The sequence below is a fragment of the Scardinius erythrophthalmus genome (genome assembly GCF_964197995.2).
Source record: "Scardinius erythrophthalmus genome assembly, chromosome: 15".
Lineage (NCBI taxonomy): Eukaryota > Metazoa > Chordata > Actinopteri > Cypriniformes > Leuciscidae > Scardinius > Scardinius erythrophthalmus.
Window position 1 is genome coordinate 40,766,917 of NC_138235.1, and position 15,610 is coordinate 40,782,526.

General features: G+C 42.5%; 1 protein-coding gene across 6 annotated transcripts in view; it reads left to right on the forward strand.

Annotated features, from left to right (window-relative positions):
- LOC308703321 (NLR family CARD domain-containing protein 3-like) overlaps positions 1-15,610 on the forward strand; it is a 316,889-nt gene that overhangs the window by 217,011 nt on the left and 84,268 nt on the right. For all 6 annotated transcript variants that reach the window (XM_081386699.1, XM_081386700.1, XM_081386701.1 and 3 more), the window contains one exon: positions 13,538-13,711. In XM_081386699.1, the coding sequence (XP_081242825.1) occupies positions 13,538-13,711 (174 nt within the window). The remainder of the gene's footprint in view (positions 1-13,537; positions 13,712-15,610) is intronic.

Genomic DNA, 15,610 nt, shown 5'->3' on the forward strand with positions numbered 1-15,610 from the left:
GGTTTAAAATCTTCATCGCGTCCACGTCACAGCACTATAGTACTTTGATGACTCATCGGTGTCTCATAATTATTCATGTACTGAGTTTTCTTATCCAATGAGAAGACACTGTCTCTTAATTATTCATGACACCACGTGGAAAATGTCAAACTGTGATTTCGCGTAGTAGATGAGAGAGGCAATAATGGGACACGCGTTTGTTTTCGTGGTGCAAAAGTTCCAGTGCATCTTTCCCCGCGATGCTGCCCGGGCTAGACTCCGGCCATCAACCACGGACACATCTCAGGGGTGCAAACAGCGCGCTTTTCGGCGCTCCCGCTTTTTTCACATCAGTTTGGGTGACTTGTGCTTTTCGGCGCCTCCCGCTTTTTTCACATCAGTTTGGGTGACTTGTGCTTTTCGGCGCCTCCCGCTTTTTTCACATCAGTTTGGGTGACTTGTGCTTTTCGGCGCCTCCCGCTTTTTTCACATCAGTTTGGGTGACTTGTGCTTTTCGGCGCCTCCCGCTTTTTTCACGTCAGTTTGGGTGACTTGTGTGAATCGTGCAGATCCAAAGAGTTTTTTTTAAGGGGGGGGGGGGGGGGGGGGTTAGAGAGGGTCTAATTATAATTTAATCCAACAGTAATTCTGGATTGCGTCCACCAACAAGTAAATAGGAAATAAGCGAATCAGAACACTGCGCGCCAAACCAGCAGTATGTGCGCAAGCGTGAACCACTAGTGTTTCTGTCTCACTCTGGATCTGCCACTGCATCACATTTCTCTCTGCGTGGCGTGGAGTGTCCGTTTTTATGTCGGCTCTCATGTTAACTGGTTAGAGATTGTGTTAGAGCACAATGCCTGCGTGACACACACACTTCTCGAGCCGCGCCGAAACCGCGTGCTAGAAATAGAACCGCAACCGACGCCTATTTTTCACGCGACACGCAGGAGTGTTGGAAGTTTTCAGACAAAATAGAAGGCGCAAATACATATTAATAAATTATTTTGATGCTTGAATGTCTCTCGGTTTTGACAAATGCATATATAATTGTAATTTAAAAAAATAGGCCTAATTATCGATTTTCAAATATTGCCCGTCAATAGGCCTACAGAACGAAATATTCTGTAGCCTATTTTGCCGTCAATACTGCCGACGTTGTCTTTGCTGTATCAGGCTATTATGTTTAACATCCAAATGTAGATGGTCTGTCGGCGCACAGAGCCACGCAGTCAGACAGCACGTGAAGTTCGTGAACACCGAATTCCCTTTTCTTTCTTATCTATTTGTGTTTGAACAGACATGTGCACGAAAAAATAAGCCAGTGTCCGTCTCAACGAGTTTCCCGTAACGCAGTCAAAATAAAACGGATGCGTGTCATTACCGGTATTAGATACGTGCATTCGTCTTAAAGGGACAGCACCCAATATACCTGCAGCTGTTTGTGTCACCAAAGTTAATCAAACAACAAAAGAGAAAGAGAAAAATCACGTTTTGTCAAAAGATAAACTGTATTAATACTTAATACAGTTAATTTACCTGAAAAACATAAAGCACTGCTTTATTTCTCGTGTATTTGTGTTTTATTGTATTTATATTTGTATTTTGTTTATTTTCTATGCAGATGCACTAGGCCTACCCTACACAATTACCCCAATCATCCTAGAATTATTAATTCTTTACAAAAAGAGCTATTCAGATCATCAGGTGAAATTGTTTTCAGGAAGTAGCAGTAAAGAAAAAAGAGGAAGTGCAAGATAGTTTTTCTAAATTTCATTTGACTCTATGTGCCTATAGGGGTGGGCTGGGGATGGTGGCAATATCTGGATATTTGCCGCGGGACGAGGGCTTCGATTACCTCTCTCTTTTTTGACCATACATGTGTTTGCACCCCTGAAAATAATGTCCTTGTCCGTGCGGAGGCGAGTCCAGTTTATTTCTCCATGGCACATGCATTTTGTTTCTTTATATGCAGCCCAATGTTATCCAATGAGTTGTTTGCATTATTTAGGTAATTTTTGGTAACACTTTACAATAAGGTCTCATTTGTTAATGCATTAACTAACATGAACTAACAGAGAGCAATAGCCTTTATTAATGTTAGTTAATAAAATATTAGTGTTCATGTTAGTTCACAGTGCATGTTAACAGATACAACTTTGGATCTTAAAAATGTCTTATAAAATGTTGATCTTAACATTAACTAAGATTAATAAATGCTGTAGAATATTGTTCATTAATTGTTGGTTCATGTTAACTAATGCTAACAAAATGAAACCTTAGCCCATTATAAAGTGTTACCATTTTTTAATAAAGAAAGTTGGCCATAGGAGTGTAAAATTAATTTTAAAAGGTAAGGAATCTTTCCTGTAGCTCAAACAGTAGAGTGTTGGTGCTTGCAACGCCAAGGTCATGAGTTCGATTCCCAGGGAAAGCAAGAACTGATAGGAATATAAATGTGTATCTTGAAATGCAATGTAAGTCGCTTTGGATAAAAGCGTAAATGTAAATAATGTACACTGGTTCAATCTAGGCTACTGTATTGTATATGTTTGATTTATGTTGAAGTGTTTGGGACATGGCTTTTAATGCTGAGTCTTTTGTTTATGTACACAGGCTATCAAAGTATATCAAAATTTGAATTTAGATTTATCGGCCAATATATCGGTTATCGGCTTTCAAATGAAAAGAATTATCGGTTATCGGTATCGGCCAAAATGTTCATATCGGTGCATCCCTAATTTTCAGTGATGTCTCCGTCCATACTACTATGTGCTAACGTTACCGCCATCAAGCCACAGTGATTTGGTGCGAATGAATGCCGCTGAATCTGTCGGGTCGTCTTGTGGAAAGTACCGATATTCGTGTTAAAAATGTAAGGAGTAAAAGTAAAAAGTCGGCACAAAAATAAATAAAGTAAAAATATCTGAAAAATCTACTTGAGTAACGAAGTATTTGTACTTCCCATCTCTGACACTTTGACATGGTGATCTACATTTAACACCCTTTACTTTAAACACACTCAATCTCAGCACAGTCAGGATTAACACAGTCCATTCATTTTAATTTTAGGGGGAAACTGGAAACTGTAGAGATTTTTCTCCAGGTTTAAAGTCTCCATCATGTCAATGTCACAGATTATGACCTGGAGAAACACTATAGTACATCGATGACACGTCAGTGTGTGTATTATTAATGAGACTGCGTGTTCTTATCCTATGAGAAGACATTTCTCTTCTTCATGACAGCACACGGTGTTTCTCTATGACAGACGCTTCAAACTGTAAAATCAGGCAGTAGTTTAGAGAGGCGTTCATGGGTCGCAAGTGTGTGTGTCCATGGAGCAAGAGTTGAGTGTGTTGCAGGCTTCCCCCGTGATGCTTTCAGGCCGAGTCTCGCTGCGGGCGCTTGTGTGTGCGTTTGTGTGTGTGTGTCCCGGGTCTGTCACACAACCTGCTTTCTGGAATAACCCCCTGGTTTTCTCCTTCTTGTCTTGCGCTCTGGATTTGTTTGTTAGTTTGGACTGATTTTCTGACCTCTGACCTTCTGCCTGTTTTAATGGACTATGACTTTGGATTGTCTCTCAATAAACTGTGTTTGGTTCCTCAGTCGCTGTGCTCAGTGCTGTCCGCAACCAAATCACAACACACACACTGCCGTTCAACAGTTCTGGATCGGTAAGATTTATAATGTTTTTAAAAGAAGTCTCTTCTGCTCACCTAGGCTGCATTTATTTGATTAAAAATACAAAAGAACAGTATTGTTATGAAATATTATGACAATTTAAGATAACTGTTTTTTTTTTCAGAGTCTCCGCGGATCCTTAAAAAGTCTTAAAAGGTCTTAAATTAGATTTTTCAAATTTAAGCCCATAAAAAGTCTTAAAAATCATGTTTTTTTTTAAAAAATGTCTTATTTTTACTTATGAAAGGTCTTAAATTTTAGATGACACTTTGACTTAGACTTATCTAAATGCTTTCGAAATTAAAACTATCTAATTAGCGTAGGCCGTATTATTTTTTTAAAAATTTTTTATCTTGGTGGATTTGCTTGTTCACGTGACAATTTGCGTCACTTACGGCAGTATATCAGCCTGCGCCTGCGTCTGTCTCCTGCACGCGAGAGGAGAGAAGAAAACGAGTAAATGTCAGATCAGTTGTAAGTTCAGTCTTGATGTGCTTAGGAGTGTGCGATATTGTCTATGAACTATGATGATACTGTAATCATTGTTTTAACTATGTACGAGGCGCAAATGCGAGCTGACATCGCGTTTGTGTCTCATGCTTGCTTTCACTGCGTGATGTGTCAGTTTATAGATGTCCCCAAATGAGTTTTTGTCTTATATTTATATCATATTATGTTGTCATATTAGAATATCACATGAGCAAGAGTGCCATTTTCCTTTGCACAACTGCAAATGTGCTTTTTATTTTATACAACAGTTAAATTAAAAATAAAGTTAACATTGTGAGTTACTTTTTGGACACAATATTGTCAATTTTCACTTTATATCGCCGACGAGAATTTCATAATGAAGCCGTGGTCCAACAGACTGCGATGATATATATATATTTTTTTTATTTTTTTATTTTTTTACTAAAATCCGCGTTTTGAACGAATCATTTCAACGATTCAATGACCAATCACTTGTTTTTCTGAATGAATCAGCCGTTTGTCAGGTTCTGTAAGAGAGAGAGGACCCAGACGCAGAACGAACGTGAAGGGAAGTTTTATTAACACTGTAGACAGGGCACAACAAGGAGAGTGAGGTGTGAAATAGTTCAAACAGTAGGGCAAGGCAGATGACACGACGACAGGCAGGAAGAATGATCACAGAAACCAGAACTGGGGTGACGAAGAGCTTGAAGACTGCAGAAGAAGAGGCCAGCACCAGGTGGGATGATGGTGTGGAAAACAAACAGGAACAGAAGGATCCAGAGGCTTGATGATCTCTTCGATGTGGAAGGTGGTACAGTCTAGCTGTCAGACAGTGGGGTTCAATGGTCAGTAAATCTCAGGATGCAGGGCCGGGCAGGAACACACACAAGACTCACAATGAACAAGAAAAGACAAGATAAACAGACAAGGCACAAGAGAATAATTAAATAGGCAAATAAGGAATTAAAACTAAAACAGAACAAAGACTAGAAGAAAAAGAAAAGAGCTAGGACTAAAACAAAATGAACTTGCAATCAAAAAAATAAATAAAACAAAATAACTAACTTATAGGGAACTAGAAACTGGAGAAGATAACCTAGAGAAGAAATAAAACTAAAAGAGAAAAAACAAAATCTAACTAGGACAAGAATTGAAGGAAAAACCAAAAGGATACACAACTGCTAGAAATGATCTAATACTCAACTAGACCAGTAACTATGTTTAACCATACAAAGGCAAGCGAACAAGACTACACCACAAAGCACACAAAACGAACCAGCAAAGACATGAGGGAAAAAGGCACAATATAAAGGGACCAGAGCACACGAGGAACAGGTGAGCACAATTATTGAAACGAGGACAAGATGTGGACTAAACAAGGGGGCGTGGTAACAGGAAACAAGGAGGCAGGACAAGAGGAGCACATGGCAAACACAAACAAAGACAGAGCCATGTGCTCAGACACAAGACAAACAAGGAAACATTAAACAGTGACAAAACAGACAAGACTGTCAGAGCAGGACCCTTACAGTACCCCTCCCCCAATGGACGCCTCCTGGCGTCCAAACTAGCCAATGGAGTCGAAGGAGGTACTATCTGGAAGGGTGGGTGGAATGGAGACCTGGAAGCCCCATACTGGCCAGGAAACACAGAGGGTGGAACTGGGTGGGTGGGAATAGGACCGGGTAAAAAGTTCAAGGTTGACCAGGGAGGCACTGGCTTAGGGAAACTGAGATGACCATGAAAAACAGAGGGTGGGATAAGAGGGGTGGGGACACGGTTAGTGGGGCCTCTAAAAACAGGCACCCTCTCTACTGGTGAGGACTTCTTACTGAACTTGGTGTCGGGGGCAGACTTGGATTTGGGAATAAACTCAGGGACAGTCTCTGTGGGCATGGCATGACTGTCAAATGACTCCAAGGTGGCCTCCATAGCCTTAATGGGCAGGTTAGAGTACTCAGGGAAGGCCTCTGTGGCCAGAACAGGAACAATCTCTGGAAAAACACAATCAAAAACAGGAACAGTCTCTGAGAGCACGACATGACTGACAGGATCAACTTCTGTTGGCATGACCTGACTGGTTAGCAGCTCAGATAGGGCCTCCGTGGCCGTAGCAGGCAGATTAGAATGCTCTGGGCAGGCCTCTGTAGGCTCTGAGGAGACATGACTGACAAGACAGGCTCCTGTGGGCCTAACACAGCTGAGTGGAACCTCAGGGGTGGCCTCTGTGGCCAAAACAGGCAAAACAGGATGCTCTGGAATGGTCCCCGTGGCCAACACAGGAACAGGCTCGGGGGACATGACATGACTAGTATGATTGCCCTCCTCAGATGTGACAGGACTAACAGGTGGTTCTGGTAAAGTTACACTGACAGTCTCTGATTCCTTCACTAGGCCAAAGACTACTGGTGAAGTAGGCAGCTTTGGGTGTGGTTCCACCAGACTATGTGCTTCTGGGACCACTGGATATGGGACCATTGGAGTCGGGTCCTCCAGGACCACTGGATTTGTGACCTCCTGACTCTGGTCCTCCAAGACCATATAACTTAGGGCCTCTTGATTCAAGTCCCCCTGGAGCACTGGACTCGGGGCCTCCTGACTCGGGTCCTCTTGGATCACTAGACTCGGGGCCTCCTGACTTGGACCCTCCTGACTTGGACCCTCTTGGATGACTGGACTTGGGGTCTCCTGACTCGGGACCTCCCGGACCAATGGGCTTAGGACCTTCTTACTACAAGGAGTGTAAAACGGCACAATATGGGCCCTCCTAGGCTTCTGCTTACGGGGGCACGACAATGCACGATCGACCGATTCTAAGGTGAATGCAGTAAACTTGACTGCCCTTGGGGTGACTGCTGCTATCCTGTCGGGCTCTGGAAGGACTGGAGCGGGCTCGGGCTCGGGAAGGACTGGAGCGGGCTCGGGCTCGGGAAGGACTGGAGCGGGCTCGGGCTCTGGAAGGACTGGAGCGGGCTCGGGCTCTGGAAGGACTGGAGCGGGCTCGGGCTCTGGAAGGACTGGAGCGGGCTCGGGCTCTGGAAGGACTGGAGCGGGCTCGGGCTCTGGAAGGACTGGAGCGGGCTCGGGCTCTGGAAGGACTGGAGCGGGCTCGGGCTCTGGAAGGACTGGAGCGGGCTCGGGCTCTGGAAGGACTGGAGCGGGCTCGGGCTCTGGAAGGACTGGAGCGGGCTCGGGCTCTGGAAGGACTGGAGCGGGCTCGGGCTCTGGAAGGACTGGAGCGGGCTCGGGCTCTGGAAGGACTGGAGCGGGCTCAAGGGCTCGGGAAGGACTGGAGCGGGCTCAAGGGCTCGGGAAGGACTGGAGCGGGCTCGGGCTCGGGAAGGACTGGAGCGGGCTCGGGCTCGGGAAGGACTGGAGCGGGCTCGGGCTCGGGAAGGACTGGAGCGGGCTCGGGCTCGGGAAGGACTGGAGCGGGCTCGGGCTCGGGAAGGACTGGAGCGGGCTCGGGCTCGGGAAGGACTGGAGCGGGCTCGGGCTCTGGAAGGACTGGAGCGGGCTCGGGCTCTGGAAGGACTGGAGCGGGCTCGGGCTCTGGAAGGACTGGAGCGGGCTCGGGCTCTGGAAGGACTGGAGCGGGCTCGGGCTCTGGAAGGACTGGAGCGGGCTCGGGCATGACTAGAGCGGGCTCTGGACCTGGAATGACTGGAGCGGGCTCGGGCTCTGGAAGGACTGGAGCGGGCTCGGGCTCTGGAAGGACTGGAGCGGGCTCGGGCTCTGGAAGGACTGGAGCGGGCTCGGGCTCTGGAAGGACTGGAGCGGGCTCGGGCTCTGGAAGGACTGGAGCGGGCTCGGGCTCGGGCTCTGGAAGGGCTGGAGCGGGCTCGGGCTCTGGAAGGACTGTAGTGACTGCCTCAAACTTAACCACCTCTGAAGTAACTGCAGCTGTCTTGTCTGATTTAGGGGTGACTGCAGCAGTCTGGGCTGCCCTCCTCCTTCTCAATCGTCGCTTGAGCGTGGGAGTCAGTGTAGAATCCTGAGCTTTACTTAAGGTAAGAGGGGTGTGATGGTCCCTGAAGACAGATTCTGGAGGTGTTGTCGTCTTCCCCTCTTTGCGAAAACACAGGTATCTGGAGAAGCCCCAGAAATCCAAACTCCTCAGCAGCTCCATCTCCCACTGAGGTAGTGGGTCATCCAGACAGAGGTTAAATACAGCCTTAAGGGCTGCGTCATTATAATCAAGGCCCCTGGCCATTGTCCAGAAAAATTGGGCAAAGGACTGAACATCCCTTCCCTCCTGGCGAAGTGATCCCAGCCCACGCTGGAGAGCCTTTCTCTCCCGGGCAGTAGTAGGAGGAACTATCTTGAAACTCATTCCGCTGGGTCCTGTGTGGCTGGTTCGTTATGTCAGGTTCTGTAAGAGAGAGAGGACCCAGACGCAGAACGAACGTGAAGGGAAGTTTTATTAACACTGTAGACAGGGCACAACAAGGAGAGTGAGGTGTGAAATAGTTCAAACAGTAGGGCAAGGCAGATGACACGACGACAGGCAGGAAGAATGATCACAGAAACCAGAACTGGGGTGACGAAGAGCTTGAAGACTGCAGAAGAAGAGGCCAGCACCAGGTGGGATGATGGTGTGGAAAACAAACAGGAACAGAAGGATCCAGAGGCTTGATGATCTCTTCGATGTGGAAGGTGGTACAGTCTAGCTGTCAGACAGTGGGGTTCAATGGTCAGTAAATCTCAGGATGCAGGGCCGGGCAGGAACACACACAAGACTCACAATGAACAAGAAAAGACAAGATAAACAGACAAGGCACAAGAGAATAATTAAATAGGCAAATAAGGAATTAAAACTAAAACAGAACAAAGACTAGAAGAAAAAGAAAAGAGCTAGGACTAAAACAAAATGAACTTGCAATCAAAAAATAAATAAAACAAAATAACTAACTTATAGGGAACTAGAAACTGGAGAAGATAACCTAGAGAAGAAATAAAACTAAAAGAGAAAAAAACAAAATCTAACTAGGACAAGAATTGAAGGAAAAACCAAAAGGATACACAACTGCTAGAAATGATCTAATACTCAACTAGACCAGTAACTATGTTTAACCATACAAAGGCAAGCGAACAAGACTACACCACAAAGCACACAAAACGAACCAGCAAAGACATGAGGGAAAAAGGCACAATATAAAGGGACCAGAGCACACGAGGAACAGGTGAGCACAATTATTGAAACGAGGACAAGATGTGGACTAAACAAGGGGGCGTGGTAACAGGAAACAAGGAGGCAGGACAAGAGGAGCACATGGCAAACACAAACAAAGACAGAGCCATGTGCTCAGACACAAGACAAACAAGGAAACATTAAACAGTGACAAAACAGACAAGACTGTCAGAGCAGGACCCTTACACCGTTTGAACAAATCCGTTGACTCCAACAACTCGCTTATTAAGACAGTGACTTGCCGCCACCTACTGGTGGTTTCAGTTTCATATTTAAAGTATCCTTTAATTAAAATGTTAAAATTATAAATCATTTCATATTTAAATATTGAATAGCTTTATTTATGCAATTGTAAATGAAGTGTAAATATAGTAGGCTAATGCCAGTTTTGATGCCGCTTCTGTGTCACCTCTGCACTGCAAGGATAGATCTAAATTTAATGATTTAATTTGACATTGGTACTGTGTTATTCTAATATAATTTAATTTTAATGTTAGTATTTGACATAAAAGGTGATGGTTCAGGTGATGTTATGCGACTTCAGGTCTTAAAAAGGTCTTAAAAAGCCTTAAATTTGACTTTAAAAATTGTGCAGATACCCTGTTTTTATTTTAATATATTTTCAAATGTAATTTATTCCTGTGATCAAAGCTGAATCTCAGCATCATTACTCCAGTCTTCAGTGTCTCATGATCCTTCAGAAATCACTCTGATATGATGATTTGATGCTCAAGAAACATTCATTATTATTATTATCAGTGTTGAAAACAGTCGTGTACAATTTTCTTTCAGGATTCTTTGATGAATAAGAAAGTTACACTTTACTATATATTCACGTAGAAAAGAGCTGTTTTACATTGGAATAATATTTCACAATATTACTGTTATTATTAATGAAATAAATGCAGCAGAAGAGACTTCTTTTTAAAACCTTAAAGATATTAGCGATCCCGCACGTTTGGCTGGTAGTGTATCTGCATGTATTGCTCTGGAATCATCATTCGTCTCCACAACTGCATAATTACACCAGTTGTCTGTAATATAATGGTATTGTATTATACAATAAGCGAGTACATCATGAATGCCTTTTTTCAAAGCGTGTTTTTGTCCTATCCTGAATCACTACGGTAAGCCTGTAATAAGCGTTTAGACTCGGACTACTTTACACCGGTCGGGTCGCACCGCGGCGGAGTAACGTTAGCCCAGCGCCTGCGGGACTCACCGCGTCAGAGACATAAACAGAGAGTTTATTAACTGATAGAGCGCTGATTCATCCAGTAGTGAAACAAGTGAAGTCTTTATGAATCAATCATTCAAACCCATTTTAAAAATAGTATGTTTCACCTGTCTGGATCTTACATGTGTGTTCAAGCATATTCTCCCCTTTCTGAGAGGGTGTTCTCCACTGCTGGAGACACTGTAAGCTATAGGAGAGTTCCAAATTCTCCAAGAGGATGCAGAAATGTTTATTTTCCATCAGAATTTTTTTTTTTTTGCAAAAGTTGCTAATTTGTTGACATTACCAGTCTGTTAAACTCATTTGACAAGTATAAGAAATAAACACACACAGGATTGCGCATTTTCCCCTTACTGCTATGTTTTATTAGCTGTTTTAATCATTTTATTGAATGGGAACCGGAACCGGAAAATGTCTTACGATTCCCAACCCGCTGTTCCCAATAAGCTGTTTCATGACGACTCTCTCTGGGTCAGCGGCAGCGCCAACACAGATTTAAAATATCGCGATATGATTTTGTCAAAGGTTTGATAGACAGACGAATCTGAAGAAGATGGTGTGTGTGTTTGAATGGAGATCACAGTATTTTAAAGCTGAATCGTGCAGCTCTACTGTCTTATCTCTCTCTCAGCATATGAGCAGCGCGAGGGCTTTCAGTGCTTTCAGTCTCACGTCTCTTCCACACATCCACTTGAAATGGATATTACATCACTCAACACTCATATGCTGCGTTCATGTCATCTCGTAAAGATTGTCACATATAACAACAATCATTATCTACAAGCATAGCGATTATTATTCAATAAGAGAAAATAAAGGACTAAATTTGAAAGTTTATTAAATTAACTATAATTATACATTTATAATTACATACTGCATACAGCACAACACCATTCTCTGATCAGATCTTTGAAATCAAGCCGTCGTGCTCAATCGTGTTTAATAGACAGCATGACCAGACCATTCAGTCTTTCCTGAGACAGTGTTCACTAAAACATTCACAGGATCATTGAATCAGTGATTTGAACTCGGTAAACTAAATCAGTTCTGTTCATGAATGAATCATCTAGACTGGTTTATTAACGGGTTTCTCCTATTCACGGCAATGAACCGACTCAAATGATTCATTCACGAATCGGACATCATTACAAATGTTTATCTATGACTAGAACGACATCGTAAATGTTGATCGATTCCTCACAGAAATTGGCTCCAAGTCTTCAGAAAGCCTAAATATATACATCACTGGACTAGTTTTATTGTCACTTGGTGATTTTCCGTTTCTGCCCTGCGTCGTTTCTGAATAACACACACACACACACACACACACTATAATGAATACCCGTTCTTTATAGCGTTCTTCCTATAAGATTATTTTACAAAGTAAATACCAAAATCATCCAGGAAATTATGGAGTTCTGCTGGACCCTTAGAATCGTCCCAATCCTCCCCTGCTAACACCCCAGAGCATGTGAGCGGAGTGGAGCGGGAGCGGGTGGATCTTGGACAGAGCGCAGAGCGGCATTTTTAAAAGGACGGAGCGCCGCCTTATTTCCCGCTCCAATTTCGCTCCGCTCACACCACGAGTCTGAAGCATGCTCAGTCAAACCTAAACCAGGATCCATCTGTCTTGCACAGTCATCAACAGTAGACTATTTTCAGTCAAAACTCGGCTCAATAATGGAGTTCAAAAAGTAGGCTACTTCAAAAAGGAAAATGAGAAGTCATACAGGTCAGGTGTAGGCTACTATTAATATAACTAACTAACAATGATAATGTGGTACAAGAAAACGAATGTGGAGACATCATTTCAGTCAGCAAAGATTCATTTTGGAATCTCAAAAGACACATCTCTCGAAAACATGAACGTGAGCTACGCGAATACGCTGGGAAGAAAACAAAAGGTTAGCAAATTGAATACGGTAACTTGTAATAAAGTGTAAATTAAATATAGCGTAATATTCAAACAAATTTGTTTTTTCATTCAAGTAGACCTAATGGTTCGTTTTATTTAGCCGAATTTGTGTCGTCCGTAATAATATTTATATTATTAGGCCCATTTATTCGTTTAATTTTACAGCAGTTTGTGTGTATGGAAGCCAATTTAAATTTTAATCGTGCGCGTTGCGCAAAAGTTCACTTATCAAAATTCTGGCCTTATAGTTAATTTACTTTTAAAAAATGTATCATATTTTTGTTTATATAATTTTTATTTAGATTATTAGGCCCATTTATTCGTTTAATTTTACAGGACTTTTTGTGTAGGCTATATTCCTTCTTACATAGGCCTGTAATTTGAAATAAAACATTTCTATTTGAAAAATGTTGTTGTTACTCATTAGTTCTTTAGGAGGTAAGGCTGTGGTCTAAGCTTAAAGTGATATACATGTAGATTTTTTTCTACGCGAGGCAAACCTCGTTGAGCGCTGAGCGATTATGAGCGGAGCGGCCTGATGTAGCTTGTGTGTAACACACACAAGCACACACACACACACACAAGCACACACACACACGCACAAACACACAAGCACAAACATACACACACAAACACACACACACACACACACACACACACACACTCAAACACACACAAACACACACGCACACACACACAAGCACAAACATACACACACACACACACACACACACACAAGCGCACGCGCACACACACACACACACACGTTCCTTAAAATGTTTACAAATACATTAAGCACACTCACTCACTCACTCACACACACATACATACACACACACAAACACACACACACACGTTTTATGGGGACTTTCCATAGAAATAATGATTTTTATACTCTACAAACTCTATAATCAATCCCCTAATCCTAACTGATGAATTTTCACAATGTGAACTAATGAGTATTTGTATATATTTCATATTGACAGGATTATGTTATTTTTTAAGTGTCATGTTTATCTCTGGATATAGGCTTAATGTGTGTCATTGTTCTCTACAGGTTGATTATGTGTGGTGTGACAGATGAAGGTTGTGCCGCTCTGGCTTCAGCTCTGAGATCAAACCCCTCACACCTGAGAGAACTGAATCTGTCTGAGAATAAACTAGGAGACTCAGGAGTGAAGCTGTTCTCTGCTGGACTGGCGAATCCTCACTGTAAACTGGAGACACTGGGGTAAGATCATACGTTACTCTCACATGAAACTGTCACTTGGGGCGTTTCCATTACAGATTTGCGCAAAACTTTTGCGATTTTTTTCTTCTTCTAAATGTCGACAGAAAGCTGTTGCGAAATGACTGCGTTTCCATTAACCGATGTTATGCGACTAAAACTTATTCACTATAAACTTAAATCATGTTACAGTTTTTTTCGATTGCTAAACGACAGTGAGCACAACTGGAGCTACATGTCCAAAACTCTAATTACAGTCTGCACTACCAACAGTCACCTGAGCTAAACAGTTCACATCACCTGCGAAACTCGCTCCAAGCAACACAACTCTTAACACACGGCTCAAACACTGCACAACCCTCACTGAGATAACACACACTGTCACTCAGAACACACTGAGAGGAAAAACACTAGCATCAAACACCAATACAGAAAATACAAACTTTTCATCTTTACAGTTTGAACAATTTCAGTGACTTCATACAAAGTAATATTTTCTTCAAAGAAAAGAGTGACATTCTTTCACATGATTTATTAAATTTTTAGAACATAACAATTCTTTAAGGTAAATGAAAATTAGCCTTGAAAATGAAATGTAAAATGAAAATTGTTCAATTTCCAAAATTAGTCTTTCGGAGCTCTACCTATATGTATATATATGTGTGTGTGTGTGTTCACTAACAAGTCTAAAACAAGACACCTGCTTAGCCTTTCAGCTGAAATGGCAGTCAGCAGTGTTTGAAAGGCACAAGGCTGAAATCTATTCTGTTTTGAATGTGTGGTTCACAGTTTTGACAGCAGTGTGTTAGCATTTGAACAAAGTGCTGTAAATCCACAGTGTTGTGCAGGTTGTGGTTAAAGTCATGGGATAAGTGTGTAGAGTTTTGAAAACTGTGTTCAAGCAATGAAAAACGAACTAGAGTTTGGTCCACATGAACTGCTGCTGTGCAGACTGTAGTTAGAGTTTTGCACATGTGACTCCAGTTGTGCTCACTGTCGTTTAGCAATCGAAAAAAACTGTAACGGACGTTGGTAGGATTATGTATATCCCAGCCACTGCACTGGCCGTTATTATTAATGGTAGGAGATGTGTGTGTGTTTCCATGCATTAATGGTGAGGAACGACCCTTATTATACTTGTGAGCGGCACATATGAGGAGTTTCTGGGTGTTTCTCCCTCAGTTCTGCTTCAAGGTCTTTTTTTTTATATTTTTTTTATTGAAGCTTTTTGACATTTGCAGGGTTTAAACATCGTTGACACATCCGAGCTACAGTAATACAAATTGCCCAGGTACAAAATATACATTAACATACAGTATTACCAAATACATCAATACAGAGAAAGAGAAAAACAATAAAATAAAATAAAATAAAATAAATTTACATCACCGTTGGATTATTATTCAGTCCTTCCACGCCAGGTTCTGTAGACCCAGCGTTAACAGGTGGCTCTCTCCAGCCCCAAGATAAGTAAAGAAGGGGTCCCATACTTTATAGAATTTAAAAGGTTTGTCTTTTAATGCTGTTGAAAAGGCTTCAAATGGAATAAGACCTTTGATTGTGTTGATCCACTGTGCTATTGACGGGACTTGGTCTGTTATCCAGCATAGAAGTATGCACTTGAGGGCACAGTGGAGTAAGATTTGAAGAAGGTGGGTCCCTTGGAATCTGGACGGGAGTTCCTGGTTCATACCAAGCAAACAAGTCATTGGTCCTATTTGTAATGAGCAACAAAAAATGTTCTCTAGTTCCTTTAGGACGTCCCTCCAGAATTGTTGTGTTTTTGAGCAACTCCAGAAACAGTGGATGAGGGATCCTTCTAGACATTTACATTTTCATGCAGAGGTTGGAGAGTTTTGGGTTTACTTTATGTCTTTGGGCAGGAGTCACATGCAGACAATG